This window comes from Micromys minutus (assembly GCF_963924665.1).
Source record: "Micromys minutus genome assembly, chromosome: 23".
Classification (NCBI taxonomy): domain Eukaryota; kingdom Metazoa; phylum Chordata; class Mammalia; order Rodentia; family Muridae; genus Micromys; species Micromys minutus.
The window spans coordinates 8,432,670-8,451,838 of NC_137958.1; the positions used below are offsets into that span (position 1 = coordinate 8,432,670).

The 19,169-nt window shown below is 42.1% G+C and overlaps 1 protein-coding gene across 1 annotated transcript in view; it reads right to left on the bottom strand.

Annotated features, from left to right (window-relative positions):
• LOC308435629 (A-type potassium channel modulatory protein DPP6-like) overlaps nucleotides 1-19,169 on the bottom strand; it is a gene marked incomplete at both ends in the record, with an annotated part of 497,671 nt that overhangs the window by 186,290 nt on the left and 292,212 nt on the right. Inside the window, one exon of the mRNA XM_080936356.1 lies at nucleotides 8,749-8,863. Coding sequence (XP_080792482.1) covers nucleotides 8,749-8,863 — 115 coding nt within the window. The remainder of the gene's footprint in view (nucleotides 1-8,748; nucleotides 8,864-19,169) is intronic.

Sequence of the window (19,169 nt, forward strand, 5' to 3'; positions counted from 1 at the left end):
AATCAGAGTATAGTGGAACAAGGCTTGAGGAGTCTTTCTAAATAAACACACATTGTGTTTGTTTTGGCTTATGACCTTAATGCACACATGAATAACAAGTGTGTGTTGTCATCGTTAAGGAAAGTGGGCCTTTAGTGCAAGGGTTCCATAAACAGGCAACCTCTACCAGATGATTCTTCTAGAGTTAATAAGGGACAGTTAAAAGAGAGACTCAAAGATGCTCCCAATGACCGTCTGCACAGTCAGTCTGAGTCTGTAACTCACAGTAAGGTGAGTGGCTGCATAAACCAATCCTTCCACTAGACTCCTCCAAGTGTGCCTCAACTGCAAGAATAATTTGAAGGCATCATTCAGATTCAAAGTTTGAAGATCACAGTCCTTTGGTAGTTCAAATCTAGAAATTTCCCTTGTATGGTTGACATGGGGAACTACCTTCCATGAAGCCTGCCTCTTTCTCTTATCAATCCATAGACCCATATTCCCAGCAACCACCACCTCCATGATTTCTAGGAGACACAGGTTTATCAAATGATGAAGGGACATTTCTTCAGTGATGGGGAAAGTGAGTGTCCCTCCTCAGTTCCTAGTGTGGTCCTCTCCCTCTGTAACCTGCTACTGAAGAACTACCTGTTAGTCCAGGTTAGCAGATGGTCTTGAACGGATGACGTAAACCCTATCTTCTCCATTTAAGGACCAGGCCTAATTTGGAAAAGAAGGCCACAGGCATCACCTCCAGGAACACACCATAACATCCAGAGCAAGATCATAAGACCCCCTCCCAAAGAACAGCCTGGAGATAACCACAGAATGGGAGACTGTCTTAGGATGGGTCATCTGTGCTGGGCAGCCCTATCTCATTCTACAGTTAACTGTTCATGACAGAGGACTGCAGACCACTGACCACTGGCACCAGACAATAAGAAGCCAACCCCTATGACCTCCCCAAAACCCAGCAATGAAATTTTAGATTATCTAACCCACTCTCTAAATATAGAAAAACTAATATAGTTAATCAAAGTTATACTAAGGTTACCACTTTAGCTCCTGGCAATCACATTAGAGATTATCTAATCCTTCTAGAGAGTTCCCCCTCGTTCCATATAAGAAGGCCTGTCTGCTTTTGTCTGGGGTTGCCATTTTGAAGAATGGCTGACCCCCCACAGGCTAGAACTTTCTACAGAATAAATGCTCATTGTCTTTGTATACTATCTAAGTCTTGGGTCAGACACTCACAGTTCACAAACATTCAGAAATGCACGGGGTGTGTTTATGTCTACCCTTCTCTTTTTTCCCCAGGCACAGGATGACATAAAGCATTTGTCAGTTTCCAGAAATTGTTGTGATGGAGACCTCTGCAGAGACAGTGAGAGGAATCAGCATCGAATCTCAGAACTCAGGCCTGATGTCCATGACTCTTCCTCCCTGTTACCATGGGCTCCCTTCATCAGTCTTTCCAGCTGATTTGACCATTTACTATGGTCCTCCTTGTCTTCCATGCCAGGCTATCACTGAGTGACAGCTATGCTAATTGTGATGGTTTGCATATGCTTGGCCCAGGAGTGGCACTAGTAGAAGGTGTGGCCTTGTTGCAGGAAGTGTGTCACTCTGGGAGTGGGCTTGGAGATACTCCTCCTAGCTGCCTGAGGATGCTCAGTTTGTTCCTGGTTTCCTTTGGATGAAGATGTATAACCCTCAGCTCTTCCTGCACCATGCCTTCCTGGATGCTGCCATGCTTCTGCCTTGATACTAGACTGAACCTCTGAACCTGTACGCCAGCATCAATGAAATGTTTTTATTTATAAGACTTGCCTTGGTCATGGTGTCTGTTTACAGCAATAAAACCCTAACAAAGACAAAAGTTGGTACCAGGAGTGGGGTATTTCTGTGATAGGCCTGACCATGCTATTGTTTGGAAGAATGTAAATTTTGGGACTTTGGATTTGGAAAGCTGTGGAAGGTTTTAAATGGGGCTTAATGGGCTATCCTAGTAAGAATATGGAAGACTTTGTTACTGAGAATGATTTGAAATATGATGACTTGGATCAAGCAGTTTCAGTGGAGAATTTAAGTTTGTGGTCAAGAGACTGTTTTTGTAGTATTTTGGTGATGAACATGGCTGCTTTTCGCCCTTGTTCAAAGAGTCTGCCTGAGTTTAAGATGAAGAGAGTTAGATTAACTGCTTTGAAAAAGGAAGTGTTAAAACAGCCTGGTGTAAATTCTGTTGAGTGGTTACTAAAGCTCACCCGAATGAAGAGCATTTTAATGAAAAGGAACAAGTTGAGAAAAGAAAGATACAAAATATATTGTTCCAGTATTAAAGGGACACCAGGAAGTGAAATGGAGCTAAATCCCGCATTCCAGAATTTTACATTAAATTAAGGAAGTAAGGACCTTGGGACTAGACCCCACCCGGCAAAATTAGCTTTAGGCAATTTAGTGCAAACCTTTAATCCCAGGAGTCAAAGAAATCCAGATGTGGTGGTACACACCTTTAATCCCAGAAGATTGACATACTGATCTCTAAATTCAAGGTCAATCTACCAAGAAAGATCCAGGACAGCCAAGCTTACGTAGTGAAAGACTTAGAAAAGAAGAATCTAGTGATAATGTAATAGAACAAGAAGGGTATGTTCCAGCTCCTGCAAGCAGCAGAACTTGGCAGCGTTGGTCATGTGGTTCTGGCCTTATATTTAAGAGGAGAAGGAGACTACTGGGACAATTGATGCTTTTTAGCTGGAGATAAGAAATTAGTGATGATTAAGAAGAGACCAGCATCACTGAGGTAAAATCTTCTGGGAAGTGTTTTCTGAGAGGACATAAACTGTGTTCCAGAGATAGCCAAGGTTGTACCTCATGCTGCAGCTGTACTTGGTAACGTGTAAGAATCACCCAGGTGGTACTGGATTTGAAGGCATGAACGTGTCATGAAGAACCACTGAGGCTTGGGACTGTGAGAGGCCATAGAAGGCCATTGGTGAAAGTACAGCCTCAGGTGTAGTTGACAATCAAGGATTGAAGGGGTCATGCAAAGGATATAAGGCTTGGCACCATGAAGGGAGCCTATGAGAGACTGTTGGTAAAGTCTAGTTGCAATGGAAAACCCCATTTGAGATGCCAGTACCATGGGATGATCACTAAGAACAACAGCAAAGGTGTAGTGGATCAACCTGAGCTTGATGTGGGCAGAGCTGGAGAAGTGAAGCCAGTCCTTGGTGGAGCCCAGAAGGTCATGTGTGGATCCCAGACATTGAAAGTAAAAGCTGTAACACTGAAGCTGCCTTGGAGACCCAAAGATGTTAAAGATGCCAGAACCATGGGCTATCTGCTGAGGAAAGCTGCTAACAGGGAGTGGAACCAGCCCAGGAGAAAACATTTGTTGCCATCAACAGAGGTGAAAAAGGAGTTGAAAATCTGAAGACTGCTTTGACATCAGGCATGGAGATGCAGAGTTTGGAGTTTGCCGAGCTGGTTGCCTGACTTAATTCAAGGATTACAGTTAAGTGATTGGATGGATCTCAGAAGAGACTTTGAACTTTGTACTTTTAACATTGTTGATACTGCTACAAACTATGGGGACTTTGGAAGTTGGAGTAAATGTACTTTTTTATGCTATGTCTAGGTATGGCCCCCATAGACTCATGTTTTTGAACAAGCCTATGGGGACCAGGGAGTGAAATATGATGGTTTGCATATGCTTGGCCCAGGGAGTGGCACTAATATAAGGTGTGACCTTGTTAGAGAAAGTATGTCACTCTGGGAGTGGGCTTGGAGACACTCCTCCTAGCTGCCTGAGGATGTTCAATCTGTTCCTGGCTTCCTTTGGATGAAGATGTATAACTCTCAGCTCCTCCTGAACCATGCCTTCCTGGATGCTGCCATGCTTCTGCCTTGATACTGGACTGAACCTCTGAACCTATAAGCCAGCCTCAATGAAATGTTTTTATTTATAAGACTTGCCTTGGTCATGGTGTCTGTTTACAGCAATAAAACCCCAACTAAGACACTAATCATGGTTCCCAGTGTCCTTCTGGGCTTCCTTCTATCTCCAGTGGGTCCACCTTTTCTCAGTGTAATTCAAAGTGTAATTTCTCAGCCCAGACAGTTGGTCACAGGCCCTGCATTTAAATAGAATTTTGGTGACATTCTAACTTAAGCAATCTGTACCTGATATTTCTATTACCAAGTACTAGTTGATTTTTTCTCCTGAAAACTTGAGCATAGCCTGGCCTTGAAGTGAGTCTTTATTCAGTGTGATCCTAAGAGTCAGCGGCTTTCTCCTTATATTTCTCTGAAGTATTTAGTGCTTTTTACTGCCCAGCTATGGTCAGAATTCCATTAAAGGCAAACTTTGGAACATTTTAATGCAACTAAAATTTCTTCAGGTCTACACATCCCCTTATGGTGCAGTTTGCTGTAGTCAGTCTCATCAGAATGCAGGAATGCAGCTATTCTGAATGACACACACCAGGCATGTATGACTTATTATAGATGAACAGTTACAGCAGTTAATATCAGAAAACTAAAAAGGTAACTTTAACTCTATTATTTTGAAGAGAAATTTGGAAAAGAACATGGCCTAGAAAGGGAGACTTTTGTGACAACCAGAAAGGCCAAGTTCCCTTCAGGACCCTTCAGAGAGACATGCATAGTGAGTAATTGGAAGCTATCAGAATCATCCAGAGAACCTTCTAGAACCCCACAGCCCCAGAGCACCCCCTCCTACCAGATCCTGCTTGCCAAGTTGGAACTGAGTTGTGAGCACTGGGAAATGGTCACAAAGCAAATGAGTCCAGGACTGAGTATGAACATGAGCATGTTCTAGACTCAGTTTCCAGACCCCAGGTCAGAATTCTGAGCGCTTGGAAAACACTTACTTTAGAAGTTTTCTTTATCAAGATGAAGGCAATGCTGGGGTGGGGTAAGGGCAATTCAATAGGCTGTGCCCAGGACTGTGTGCTTATGTCCCCAGTGCATGGCCACTCTTATGAGGACTTTGCACTGTAGCCTTTTTTTTTTTTTTTTTAACTGTGCTCAGCCCCACCATTATCTCTGGGTTTAGTTTTGCTACCTGATAGCAATGCTTTGAACACCTTCCTTTCTTGCTTTTAGCTCAAAGGAGAACACAATAACTACATTTTCTACATTTGCTCAGTGCTTATCACAGCAGTTTCGACTCCTAATGGGATTAATGTTAGAAGGAAGGGAAAATTATCTCTGTGGGTGCTTCGGAGGACATTCTGCATCTGAGGAGATCTGGGGACACCCCAGGACAGTACAGGTGGAACATCTGGCACAATTTTGATTGTCAAAACAAAAGCTTCTACTTTGCTCCAGGAAAGGAAACACAGAAAGGCCAAGCCCAGAGGGTCCTATAGCACAGCTCATGGGGTAATCATCCAGCTTCCTTAGTCCACTCAAGCCCAGGGCACATAGTTCTCCAACAGCACAACCTATAGAAACAGGTATCACCCATGGGTATCTCCATAAGCAACGGATATACAAGGCTTAGCCATATGCTTATTCCAATAGAAGAGTAAAGGAAGCTGCCCTTTCAAAGCCTCCCTTGAATCCAGAGACTCACCTGAGGCAACAGTTGCCTTCTACAGCATCCTGTCCTGACAGCTAGTATCATCATTGGACAGAATCTTTGCAGTGACTGTGTTATCTAGTGGGGGTAGAGAGGGCCACCATGGGATTGTTTTTATGGAATGGAAGTAATTTAAAGTTCCATTGGGGTTAGCTGATACAAAAAAAAATTCATTGCCTCATGTACCATGGCCTTCTTGTATCTCAACCCACAGCACTCCACTCTTGAATAATGGTCACATGACCCTTGATTCTGGGGGAGGTAGATTTCAGTCATGAGAAAACCATCACTTCATTCTGAGTCTCAAGGAAGTGTGACATGATCACAGGACCAAAACTCTAAGGGTAATTTTTTTTAAGACAATCACAGTTTTGCTCAAGGAAAAGCAAAGGCAAACCCATGATTCCTGAATTCAGAGGGAGCCTTAGATCTATTATTTTAATGAAGTCTTTGCAGTTTCTCTGGTCCCCACTGCATCCACCCAGAAGCAGCACTCACAAAACAAGGGAAGGGATTCTGTCACATTAAAAAAAAAATGACTATCCATCATTTTTAATTGAGAGCTCTAAACTCTTGGGGAAGTAGACTTGACAGAGAAGACAAGGAAAAGCTTCTTGCTCACAGTGCCTGCTTCCGGTAAGCTTCCACAGCACATAATAATTTACTATGGTGGCTTGAATGAGAATGGAGGCATAGGCTGACATGTGAGAGCACATTGTCGCTGCTTGGTGGCTCTGTTTGGGAAGGCTTAGAGCGCATGGCCTTTTTGAAGAAGTATAAGAATAGGGGCAGGCTTTAAGGTGTAAAAGACTCTGGTCATTGCTTCTTTGCTCTATTTGCTTTGTGCTGAGACAGGTGCATCTTAGTGCTCCTCTCTCCCACTGTGCCTGCTGCCTCTGTCCTGATATCATGAGCATGAACCATCTGCAAGCATAAGCCAAAATAAACATTCTTCTGTAAGTTGCCTTGGACATGGTGTTTTATCACAGCAACAGGGAAATAATTAACTTTACTATCAAAGCATCAGTTTTAAATTCTTATAGCAATATGGAGAAGTCAAATCAATATTAAAAGCAAGCATTGAGAAGACACAGGCCTCATAGTTTTAAAAGACCATAAAATTATAGTTGTTGATATGCCATGGGTATGGGCATATCTGCAGACACATAGACCAGTGGATTAAAGCAGATAGTTCTGAACTAAGTCCACACAGCCATAAAGGAACTATCACTACCATGGGAATAGGATATTCAACAAACAAGGTGAATATAGTTGTATGATCACACACCAGGGAAGTCAGTCTTTTTACACCACCACACAAAGGATTTAAATACAAAAAATAAAACTGTTAAAATCCTTATAACAACGTGAATAAACCTTTGTGACCTTAGATTAAAATCACTTCCTTAGTTATGAACCCTAACATATTAATAACCAAAGAGAAATTAGATTTTTATCAAAATTAAAGCCTTTTGTGTTTTAACAGATCCTATCAAAGGCCGTGGATCATTTGGTCAATGGTTAAGAGTCTCTGCTACACTCTAAGAGGCCTGAACTTTGGTTCCCAGGCCCTCTCCTGGCTTCTGAAGGCACCTATGCATACAAGCCCAAATCTACACACAGAAACAAACACAATGAAAATAAAATTAAATTATAATTAAAAATAAAATTAAATTTAGAAAAAAAAAGAATATGGTTAAGTCAGTGAATGCCTGTGAGATAGCTTGTCTGGCAAAGACACCTGTGCTCAAGTTTGATGTGTTGATCCTTCACTGGACACAGGAGCACAGAACAGCTCTCCCACACAGTGGCCTCTGACCTCTGCTCACAACCTGGGGCACTGATACATACATTGTTGGGTGTTTATGTGATCTGTGGGTTTTTGTGTTATTCTGCAAATACAGGTATCCCTCAATGACTTCTGTATGTTGACCTAAGGTTCCTGAATTAGGATAAATCCCACTTGGCCATGGTATACATCATAAAGATTTTAATTATCTATCTATCTATCTATCTATCTATCTATCTATCTATCTATCTATCTATCTATCTATCATTTATATACCTACTTATTTATTTAGTTGTATATGTTTGTGTCTTTGTGTATATCAGCCCATAAGTACAAATGCCCACAAAGGCATCAGAGCCCTAGTAGCTGGAGTTACCCGTAACTGTGTGTCACCTAATGTGGGTGCTGAAAGCTAAACTTGGATCATCTGTGTAGAGCTGTTTGTCCAGCCTGCATAACACTGCTATGTCACTGCATTCAGTTCATTACTAGCTTTTTGTGCATATCTCACAAGGAACACTGGTTGGCAGTTCTTATTTCTCTTGGGTAGTGTCAACTGCATGTTAATATAGATATCAATTTCATTTCGCTTCCATCATGGTCTAATGGTGTAACCCCTTACCTGCATTTTGTACCAATCTTTTCCCTGTACTGTGGTATCTGCTTACTTTTCCACCTTGAAGTCTAACACATGTGCGGTCAGCTTATGGAGGCCTGCAGTGCTGCCGATTTGCTCTGCTCATGACTATCTTAAAGGATGGTGAGAGTGGAGCAAGCCTTGTTTACTGCACTCTATTGGCCCTGGGTTGTCCTGTGACATCTTCCACATGGTCCCTCTCCCACCACTCTAGGAGGCCCATCTCATGCTCCACTTCTGTCTCCTCCACTCACAGGCAATGCGGGAACTCAGTGAGTCCTGTGGATTCTTGTATGTCCTTCTAACCTGAGAGAATTTTGCCTCTGGCCCCATCAGTATTTAACCCTGTTAGTGTTACCTAATAAGTAATTTGCTTTTGGTGCACAGCCATCATGTGTTGCTTGAACAGTTTCTTAATTCATCCTTGCTGTAACACCTGGGAATAACAGGGGATATATTAAAACATTTCTAATGCCACTGACTTTAATTTCAAGATGAATAAGCATCAGTAAATTTTGATCTATGCCATTTCAATCTAGTCAAACACTATGCAATAATTTAAAGCATATAATTCAAATTTGTTCTCATTGGAAACCAACTGTCTCCTATAACAGTATAATGAAAACCAGAACCTGGTAAGAATAAACTGTACAGTCAAAAGCTACTTAGAAACTATCCCATAGTAAAGCAGCTCATTATAATGTGTTAGTGATTGGTTCTGAGAAGCATCCATACCTGGGGTCAGCAGGATGACTGAAGTGACAATCAGGGAGCAGATGACAAGGATGACAAGAAGAGCAATGGCAATTCCTTTCCAGTTTCTCTGTGGAGGATTACTCCCCACCAGCTCCTGAAACAACCACAGGAAGAGAGAGAACAGTGAGCACAAGGGCCAAATCAATCAACACTGCCACTGCATTCAGGACACAGGGCCACGGCAGAAGACTCAACTTTCTGAGAGTAAGCTCCTCTCTAGCCCTTCCTCCTACAGCTCCCTGAAGGCCTGCTCCATCCCTCCTCATGTCAGGAAGACTGTGTTTCTACAATAATCTGACATTGTGCCATCTTTAGAATATCTCCCTCGTAAAATATCCTCATGAACTAGTTGTCACTCAGTGTGGCCTGGAGACTCCCTTTGTCAAAGCTCCATGGGTTCTCAGTCAAGTGTGATGAACATTACTAGTCCCAAGTCTTCTCTTCTCCCTTTCTTTATGTCCACACTATTAACTTTAACCAGTCGCCACCCATATGAATACTTAGCAAGCATATACTGAACATCAACTTCTATGTGTGCCACTTAGAGGGAGCCTGGTATTTCTTCCTCAGCTCTGTGAGCACACTTTAGCACTCCCCAAGTCTTGCTTCCCTGGCTTGCTAACCTGTCCTATTCTCTCAGCACAGTCTATGGAATAGCATGTGTACTATAGCAAAGGCAGAGGATTGGAGGGCTATCTGGAGATACCACTAAAAGATGTTAAAATATGAACAAATATAGTAACTCAACAGGCTTATAGTATAGTGAGACTAAACTTGTAGTTTTCTTAAGATTAGAGTTGCCATATTTATGGCCCTCACTGGGATTCCCAGAGTAACAAGTGCGGCATCATTAATATCTAATAACAAGTACTGCATATAACCATTAAACAGTAATGATAATTAATTCTATAGAAAAACCTGTACAGAAACAAAGGACATAGGCCTGTACTGTAGCTATACATGCTTTGATCTGAGAATATTTTATAGCATCTGTCATTTTAGCTCATGATAAACCAAGCCAAGATATAGTAGGATAGAGAGTGTCTCTAGTGTAGATAACAACACATAAATACATCTCCATTCACAACTGTATGCTCATTGGAAGGTATGAAATGATCCCAAATCCATATAACAGACAACAGTTGACTAGCCATATGCCTGTCCTGGCCCTGACATACCCACAATATGACACCAAGTCATGGCTGTAACTTAAGAGAGAGTAGAAGGAGATCAGCTATTGCTTTACTATTTATCACCATCACTGCTAAATAACAAAGCAGCAGCATCTCATGTACTACAACAAATGAATTCAGAAGTGTGTGAAGAAAAGAAAAACTGTTTCATTACACACTCAGTTCCAACTGGGCAAGGTGGGGTTTTAGCTTTTGCTGGGAAGATGGGTCAGCTTATACCTTTATGAATCTAACATTCATTACGATGTAGACAGTTATGAATGTTTCAGATACATGTGTATCACATGTTTGCTTCACATAGCTAAAGGGATGAGAAGTGCAACACTCAGAAGAAGTGAGAAGAGATGAACTCCCAATAGAAGAAGGCATCTCTGCAACAGAAGACTAAAGTATTGGGAGCTGGGACACAGGAGGTGGCTGGTGGGAGGGGGTACAGCAGGAGCTGCACTGATAGCAGGGGTAGAACTTGCTGATCATGATGGGACAATGGGTGGTTTTATGTATTTGTTGTTGTTGCTGAAAGTAGAGGGTCAACCAGATGGCTCTCTCACTAGGGAAGTAGAAAGTGTATGCAATCCTCTGTTTTTCTTTCAATCCTAGCATTAGGCATTTTTAGTAGCATACAGAGACTACAGGACTCTGGATTCCCAAAGAGAAAAGACCCAAGATTAGTCAAGTAATAGTTTTAAATGTTTGCAGAAAATATGTTAGTGGCCCTCCCACTCAGACCCCATCACCCACCCCCAAGCACTTTGGATGCATGTCTCTTAGGTACTTTTGTCTGGCTTGGGTTTGCTACTTGTGAGTGTGAGTGGCTATGAAATATCAGTGGAAGTTGGATTCAAGTCAACAACTCTAAGACACTTCAAGTAAACCATCAATTTAGGGAGACCTGTGTGTGTATGAGAAAGAGAGGTGGGGGGAAATGGAGAAGGAGAGGAAGAGGGAGAAGGAGAGAAGGACTTTTTGTCCTCCAGTTGATCAATCAGACTTTCTTTAGGTTTACTAGCCCAACTAGAGAAGACTAGCAATTCATTTCAGGAAGAGAGACAGAGTTACTTGCCAGGACCAGCAGGCAGTGCTCTCAAGGACCTCAATCTTTTGACCCTGTAGCCCAGCAGATTAATTAATGAAGATAAAAAGAGGGAGTCATTTTCCCAAGCAGGGGACATGTATTGGCTGGACATAGTGACCAGAAGCTGAAGCCCCAGGAGTGTCCTCAGATAATGCCAGCCTTACAACCTTCCTTCTTCTTTTCCATCCAAATCTCAGTAGGAAGCTCGAAGGGGGTTTTTAAGCCAGTCTCAGTAACTTCTGGAAGTTGGGCATTGGTTAATGATTCACTTTGTTTATTGACATCAAAAAGGGAAGTGCTGAAGAGGTGGGAGCTTTTCCCATGCTGAAGTGTGGGAAATACTGGGCCAAATGTAGAATCAGAGCCTTAATGTAGAACAATAAAAATGATTAGAAGAAAGTCAACAACACAAACCCAAGTGTAGATCTCCTATTATATGCCTCTGTTCTGTTATCTGGATGTATTTCTTCCTAATATTTATTCTCTGTTTAAAGCTTGGACATAAATTTCTTTTATGGATCACAGACCATTTACTACAAGTGGAAGGTTGCAACAAATTATAAAATCAATGGGGCATCCATCTTGGGTAGAAAAATGGCCTGGTGATCAGTGCATTTCCATATTTGGAGAACAAATGACCACAAGATGGTGAAAGCAAGTCTTAATCACATTCAGCAAGTGACACATGTCCATCACTAATCACCTGGGAGCCTATGGGATGGCTGGCCCATTTACCTTTTACTGGCTCCTTGGATTCCTCTTCCTCATTGGTGGCTCCTAAGCTAATGCCAAAACACATCACAGATATTAACTAGGTGCCAGAAAGATATAGGTGAGCAAGACCATATCTGGGTGATGCTGGCTTCACATGGGTGATGATAAGGCTACACACTGACATATCTCCTAAAAAGTCCTGGGGGATGAGCCTGAAGTTTTATTTGTAGAAACACACAAGGAATTGGTATCATCTCTAGAAGTCATTTTTCTTCTCCCTCTCTCCTCTTTGTTTCTGTTTCTCCTCATATCTCCTATTCCTACTCTCTATCAGCACCCAAAATCCATGTTATGATCAACTCCTCTGTGTCTGCTGTAGCCATGGACACAAAAGCAACATGAACCAAGCATTTTGAGAGTATAGGCATGGGTCAGAGAAGCCATGACACATAGACATCCCAAGAGCAATTGATCCTGCCATTTGTGCTGTGGATGCCTCCACAGGTCAGAGGGCAGGATCACAGTAATAGCCTGTTAAGTATAGGCTGTGGTACAGCCCAGCAGCTCAGGATAAAAGGGGGTAAATCAGAAAATGGAAGAAGAACCAAAAGAAATGGGACTATCAGACCCAGGAGAGGATACCAAAGACAAGAAGTGTTTAAAAAGGGATGTGAAGAGGGAAGGTGTCAGAAGAGGAGAGAGGAAAAAGAAAGTGGTCAAATGAGGATTAAGAGAAGGGGTCAGGAGAGAAGGGGAAGAAGAGGAGAGGGTCAGAAAAGAAGGAAAGAGGTAGGGGTCAGGACAGAATTGAGGAAAGAGGTAGGTTTATGGTGGGCTTTTAAGGGCAGCTATTTACATGCTGTGTCTTCAAATAATTTCTATCTGAAACAAGAAAAAAATTCTACATATCAAGTAGAGAAATAAAAATTATCTGGAAGGCATATATGTCAGGATTTTTTTTCTAAAGCTAAGTTCAGACTGATCTTCATTTCCGTTCTTTCAGTCAAGCTGAAGAAAAGAAAATTTTTTTAATGACCCAATGTTTTTACTCAGCTTCAGCAATTCTGAGGACACCTTTATTGCTGCTGTGTGTAAAATGGCCTTTTAAGTATTAAACAGAGCTTAAGGTGTTTGAAGGAGACAGAGGCCTGAGCATTATCACAGCATGTCCAGCATGAAAGGGAGACCTGGTGTCTCTGATTGACCTCAGACACTGCAGAGCTGATGAAAGGAACTTGCCAGAGACTAAACTGGGGCAAACAGCGATTATTTTGTTAGAGATTTGGACCTATGAGAAAAGGCTGTGATAATTAGTGTGCTTGTCTGGATCAGGGTGGAATATAATTAATACTTTCATGTATAGCATCTTTGGATAATCCAAAGGTTTTGGGACAAGAGAAATAACAATTACATATTCCCTATGACAGAAGAGAACCCATCGATAACTTCAGGTATGAGATTTAAATAGTTTCACATACTTTTCAAACTAAGGCTATTGGAAGTGACATCAGAAGCTCTTCCTGGATGTCCATGTGGCACAAAGACTCATAGGCTTATGGCTGAACTGAGGTTCTCGGGTTACAGCTGGTCACAAAGATTTTATTGTTCTCAAGATGACACAAGTGGCATATGGACCCACCTGTCATCAGGAGAGCATAAATCTCCACTGCCCTGCACCTCACAAATGCAGGAAGTTAGAGTATGTGATGGTGATCTTTCAAAACTAAAACCCACCCTGCTACAGAAACAAAATTCTGGCTGGGCTGGGAACCTAAGTATACCAGGGCCAATCCAAGACTTGTAAAGCCTGGCTTCACAGAATGACAACCCTAAGACACTTATCCTTGGAACACCCTTCTTGGGAACACCCTTCCTTTAGTATTCTTTACCTTACCAGATGAGAATGAGTAGCAAGCTTGACTGAGAACTCACAATAGGAAAGGCCCACCCCAAAACTACTCACATTTCAGCAAAACATGAACTTTATAAACTTTTCCAGTGCTTGAAGTAGTTATGCAAACATCTAGGAAAGAGAATTACTTACCAATCTCCAGAAGCTCTGAGTCCTAAGAGCTACATTAAGAAGCTGACTGGTGCGATATGCCCACGGGTGTAATAGTGGAATGGATGTCATGGGAGTTACCCACCATTTTATGATTGCATTTAAAGCCTGTTCCACAATAGGAAATCCGTACCTGGCACCATTATCGGTCTAATAACCTGTGCCTAGACAATCACTGTGTCCTAGGGGAGAACCTATTAATAACAGTCTTGCTAAATAGACATAGTATTAAACTGACTCCTAATGACCTATCATTGTACACAGAGAGTATTGCATCTCTCAACATCCATCAGAGAAGCTTCCTTCCTCAGTAGATGGTGATTGACACAGACACCCATGACTGGTCAAAGTTCACCGACTAAGAGACTGTCGGGTGCTGATTCCTCAATGGGAGATTTATACGATACCTTTCTTCCCAAGTCTTAGTGATCATCAAAGGAGAAGGCACAAAACGACTGAGAGAACCAGAGGTGGTGAGTCATACAAAGAGTTGTGTACTCAGCATACAACAGAGTAGCTGCACATATGAACTCAGGAGCTGTGAACACACGCATTCCAGGGGAAGGTCATACACCCCAAAGTCCATGAGCTGCTCAAATCATATTAGGTATTTTTTTAAGAGGACACACTTTTGTGCGTATATAGTAAGAGCTGGGGAAGGGAATGATGATAATTAAAATATATTGCAAGAAATTCTCATAGAACTAATATAAATTTTAACTAAAGAAAAACAACATAAGGAAGTGTAAAGGGGATTAATTAGGCAAAGAGGGGCCTGAGGCTAGGAGTAAGTCGAGCCCAATAGAAAGGAAAGCAAGGAGAAAAATTGCATGTTCTCTATTATGTGTCTATACTTAAGTATATACATCATTTAGGCGGTGGAAGGGCACTAACAAAAGGGTGATGGGTACACATGAGCAAAGACAATTAAGAAACATATAAAATATAAAAAAACATTATTTTACATACTCATTTTTAGTAAAAAAGATAAAATACCTATGTCACATAAGCAGTCTTCAAGGTAGTCATTAAATAATTGTTAAAATGTCTTTCAATCGAGCCCTTGGAATTCTCTAGAGTTTAAGCACAAAAGGGAACCTGGTTTAACATTGCCTCTGACTAATTCAGGAGAGACACCATGCTGGCGTGCATCTGGGTGTTTCTTGGAGAGACACTGATGACACACGATTGATTGACTGATTGTCATCCCCACACTGTTCTTCCAAAAGAAGAGGTTGGAGAAGCCAAGGACCTGGTGCTGGCAGGATCTAGTTTCTAGCTTTGGCTTGGAATAGGAGGTCCAGGAGCAGATGGGCTTGGCCTGGAACTGCAGAGCCAACCAGGGGCAACTGGAGAAGCAACCCTGTTTGCTGGAGAGGAGCAACAGGAGAAGGAGGGCCTTAGTATCAGTCTCAAAACAGCCAGTTAACGACAAAGACAAATAGAACCAGGCATTTGCCCTGTGATGAAGGATCTCTGAGGACAAGTGCTTGGCTGTGCAGCTTGGAGTGTTTCTCTGTGGTCTCTTTAGAGTTGGACAGCTTCCATGGGAAGAGGGAAAGAAAGAGGAGCCAGGGAATGCATGCTGTCTGTGTATGGGAGTTCTTGGGGTGTGATCAGCCGGCTCTGGTGAACAGTTAATCTTAGAGGAAGGCAGAACATTCCCAGTAGCTCACCCATGGCTTTGAACAGCTTCCTTGGTAACTCTCCTCAGAACACCCCCCTCTTCTGGTTATATGTCTTTACCAGGCCTCTTCCAAACATCATGCTAACACATGGCCATGTCCTACCTGCTCTGCATGACACAGGCCAGGTATTCCTGCTCCCATATATTCTGCCACCTGATCTCTGGGCTGAAGTTGCCTGTGTGTCCTTTTCTCTATCTCCTGTGGTTTGTCCCTTCTTAGGTATCTCCTTGCCTTTTCATGTGGAGCACAGCTGCTGTCCTTGCTGAGTATGTGAGTATGTGAGTGAGTATGGGGTATACCGTTTACATCCATGGTGCTCCCATCTTCTTAGTGCCCTCATCCTCTCTGTATTCTCGTCCTCCCAGTGTCCCCATCCTGCCAGTGCTCACACCCTCTCTGTGACTTCTAGACTCCTCCAGAGTCAGAGTCTCCATGTTTCCATCCTCTCTGTGCCCCTGAGTTGTAGAATTGGTCACCCATTTGTTGTATGGTTCTTTCCTCCTGAATCAAATTCATTCCATTACCCTTGGAGAAAGGAAAGCTCAGATGGCACTGGGCTGAGAGTCACATATCCCTGAACTTGTCTCAACCAATGGCTGCTAAATGATCATGGGTTTAACTAACTGATGCCCAGTTTTCCAACCTGGAGTAGGAGATGATACAAGCTCCAGGAGGGTGAGCAGAGAATTAAACAGAACATAAGAGCACGTGCTGAACAATGCCTAGCATGGCACCTTATGCTGCAGAGATGTTCACCTGAAGCATGTTTCACAGATCTGCTGTGCTCTGGTGGAGGCACTGTGGTCTGAATGCACATATCCCCCTTCAGGTCACATGTAGACACCTGATAGGGTGATGAGGGTGGTGCCTTTATGCATGAAAATAGTCTCTTGTAAGGGGGAGAAGTAAGATTTTGCTGCCTGATCCTTACCATATGAGTACAAGAGAGAAAACTGAGACCTACAGTCTAGGAGGAATCTCAGCAGGCCTGACTTCTAGCTGACTTCTAGCCTCCATGCATGTGGATGAAGTTGTAGAATTATCTCTAAGAACAACTGCTCTCACTGCTGAGATCCCCCCAACTCCTGGAAGATGAAACCACATTTATGCTATGTTGTGCACTTCTCCAGTGACTTGTGTATGAATGCCTCCTATCCTCACCCATAAGCTGTTCAAAGAAGGGACCCCTTTCTATACATTCTTGTAACCGTGACAGGGTCATATTACAGTGGCCCTCAGGAACTAGACGAGCAGTGTCCACAAGCAAGAGGACCAGACTTTACATCCACAGAGCCCACATAAATGCCAGGTGAATATGGCAGTCAGCCTTCAATTCCAACCTTACCTCAGAAGGTAGCAAAGAAATCTCTGGAGGAAGCTGACTAGCAATATGAGTGAGCTCTGAGTTCAAGTGGAAGACCCTTTCTCAGTGAATAAGGAAGAAGAAGAATTAAAGAAGGCTACTGATGGGAACCTTGGACATCCACATGCACATGCCTACAGGTGCCTCCATACAAGAAAGGGTAGAACTGCTATAAGTTGGGGTAAGACTAGGGAGTGAATGTGATCAAAATATATCATATGCATATATGCAATCCTCAAATAATTAATAAAACATTGAAAGAATAAAAGAAGGAAAAGGGGATTTCTACTTTCCACTCAAGACCATAATAAAAAGATTTTCAAAGATAAAATTTACAAGATATTTGATTGCACAATCTTGTTGTCAATCTTGTATTTATATTAGCCAGACAATTATTGTAACTACATTGTCAAAATAACATGGAAAAAAAGTTATTCGGAATATATTCCATTCCATGGACCTAGTTTTTAAAGAAAAAAATTCTTTTCGTGACATGACATTCAAACACAGTTTAAAATTTCTGTATTTCTTCCCAAACTAACCTATAAGTAAAAGAATAAGAAGAGAGCTCTTTGGACGCAGAGACATCACCATATTCCACCCTTCCTGGATGAGTTGATTTATTTTGCACCCATGCAGAGACAGCATTGGGTTTTTGCAGCATGCCAGGAGTGCACTGTCTGAGGCATGCATATGGGTCAAGCTCAGGAGTGGTGGATGGGTGGGGCTGTCTTTGCAGACACTTGTCCAGGGTGGCTGTCTGAAACTGTTTCCAATTTCTTTATAGACTGAGTCCACTGCAAGTGTCTTAGTTTCTCTGCAGTGCTGTTTCCTGTGGAAGAAACACAGTTGGGATCTATTTCTAGAAGAAGCCCAAGGTGTATTCTGATCGTCTATTAGACTCTACCTCCCATTTTTCAGAAAAGATCAGGAGCTAGCCCTAATGAATCTCACCAGCTCATTTTGGAGGCAGAAGGAAGCTATCCCTAGGTGTTGTGCCCATCGTTTTTGGAAAGCATAAGCCACCCCTCTGGCACTTTACAGAGGGACTCATCTGCATCTAATTACACAACAGGGAAGTGTTAGGCAATGGGCACGTGATGGATTCTAAAGGTGCACCCGGCTAAAGAGCATCCAAGAAAGAAAGAAACCGAAGAAAATGTGGTAATTACTCTCAATAGCCTTCACCTTGGGCCAGCACAGGTCTTTAAAGGGCACTAACTGTAAACATAAAACTTTCCACGAAGAAAGAACCCAGGATATCCTTGATTGCCTGCCTCTACTTCCTTCCCCACCATTAGAAGAAGGTTTACCTAAGGTCATGGAGTGAGCATGTGGGATCAAAAATCCTATTTCCAAAGGCAGTTCTCATTTATAAACATCTTAGTGTCTTATGTCATGATTGAGGTTCAGAACTTGGGGAGAGGGCTTCTTTTTAACTTGGGTCAGAGTAGGCAAACCTAAATGGATTCATGCATCTCTTCTTTGGAATAAGTGTGACAGGTAGATCACTGTTTCACAGAGATGTCTTGACAGAGATGTCTCTATTGTAATTCCCAGAACCTGGAAATCCATGATACTTCATGCAAAAGAACATTAAGGAGCATGTAACATTAACATTCCTAGTCAGGAGGCTTCAAAATAGAAAATTAACCTGAAATTTTCATAAGACCAATGAGGTTACAGAGGTGTTGGCTGTTTACAAAAGCAAGGGGGATTTTTGGGACACACAGCTGATATTGCTGGCTCTGAAGAATGTGGACAGTCTCTAGAGGAGAGGAAGATGAGCAAGCAGACTTCCTGTGAGCCTCTATGCAGAACCAACCCTGCACACCTTGACTTCATTTCAGGGAAGCCCACCTCAGACTTGCCAGCTTCAGTGTAGGCAAATAGATGTGTGTTTAGTGAGAGTCCCTGTGTTAGGAGAGCATGAACTCATCAGTGATTGGGCTTAGTTTTCTCTGTGTGTGCCCATGTGTATACAGATGCACATACATGCATACACATATATGTCTCTCTCTATATTATGCACACATATACACATATACAAATATTAATAAATAAATACACATAACATTTATATGTAAATATATTAAATATATTTTGTATTATATAAATATGTTGTAAATATGGGTTTATAAAATATATGAACCTATACTCATGTTTATATAATACACACACACACACACACACACACACACACACACATATATATATATATATATATATATATATATATAGAGAGAGAGAGAGAGAGAGAGAGAGAGAGAGAGAGAGAGGGAGGAAGGGAGGGAGGGAGGGAGGG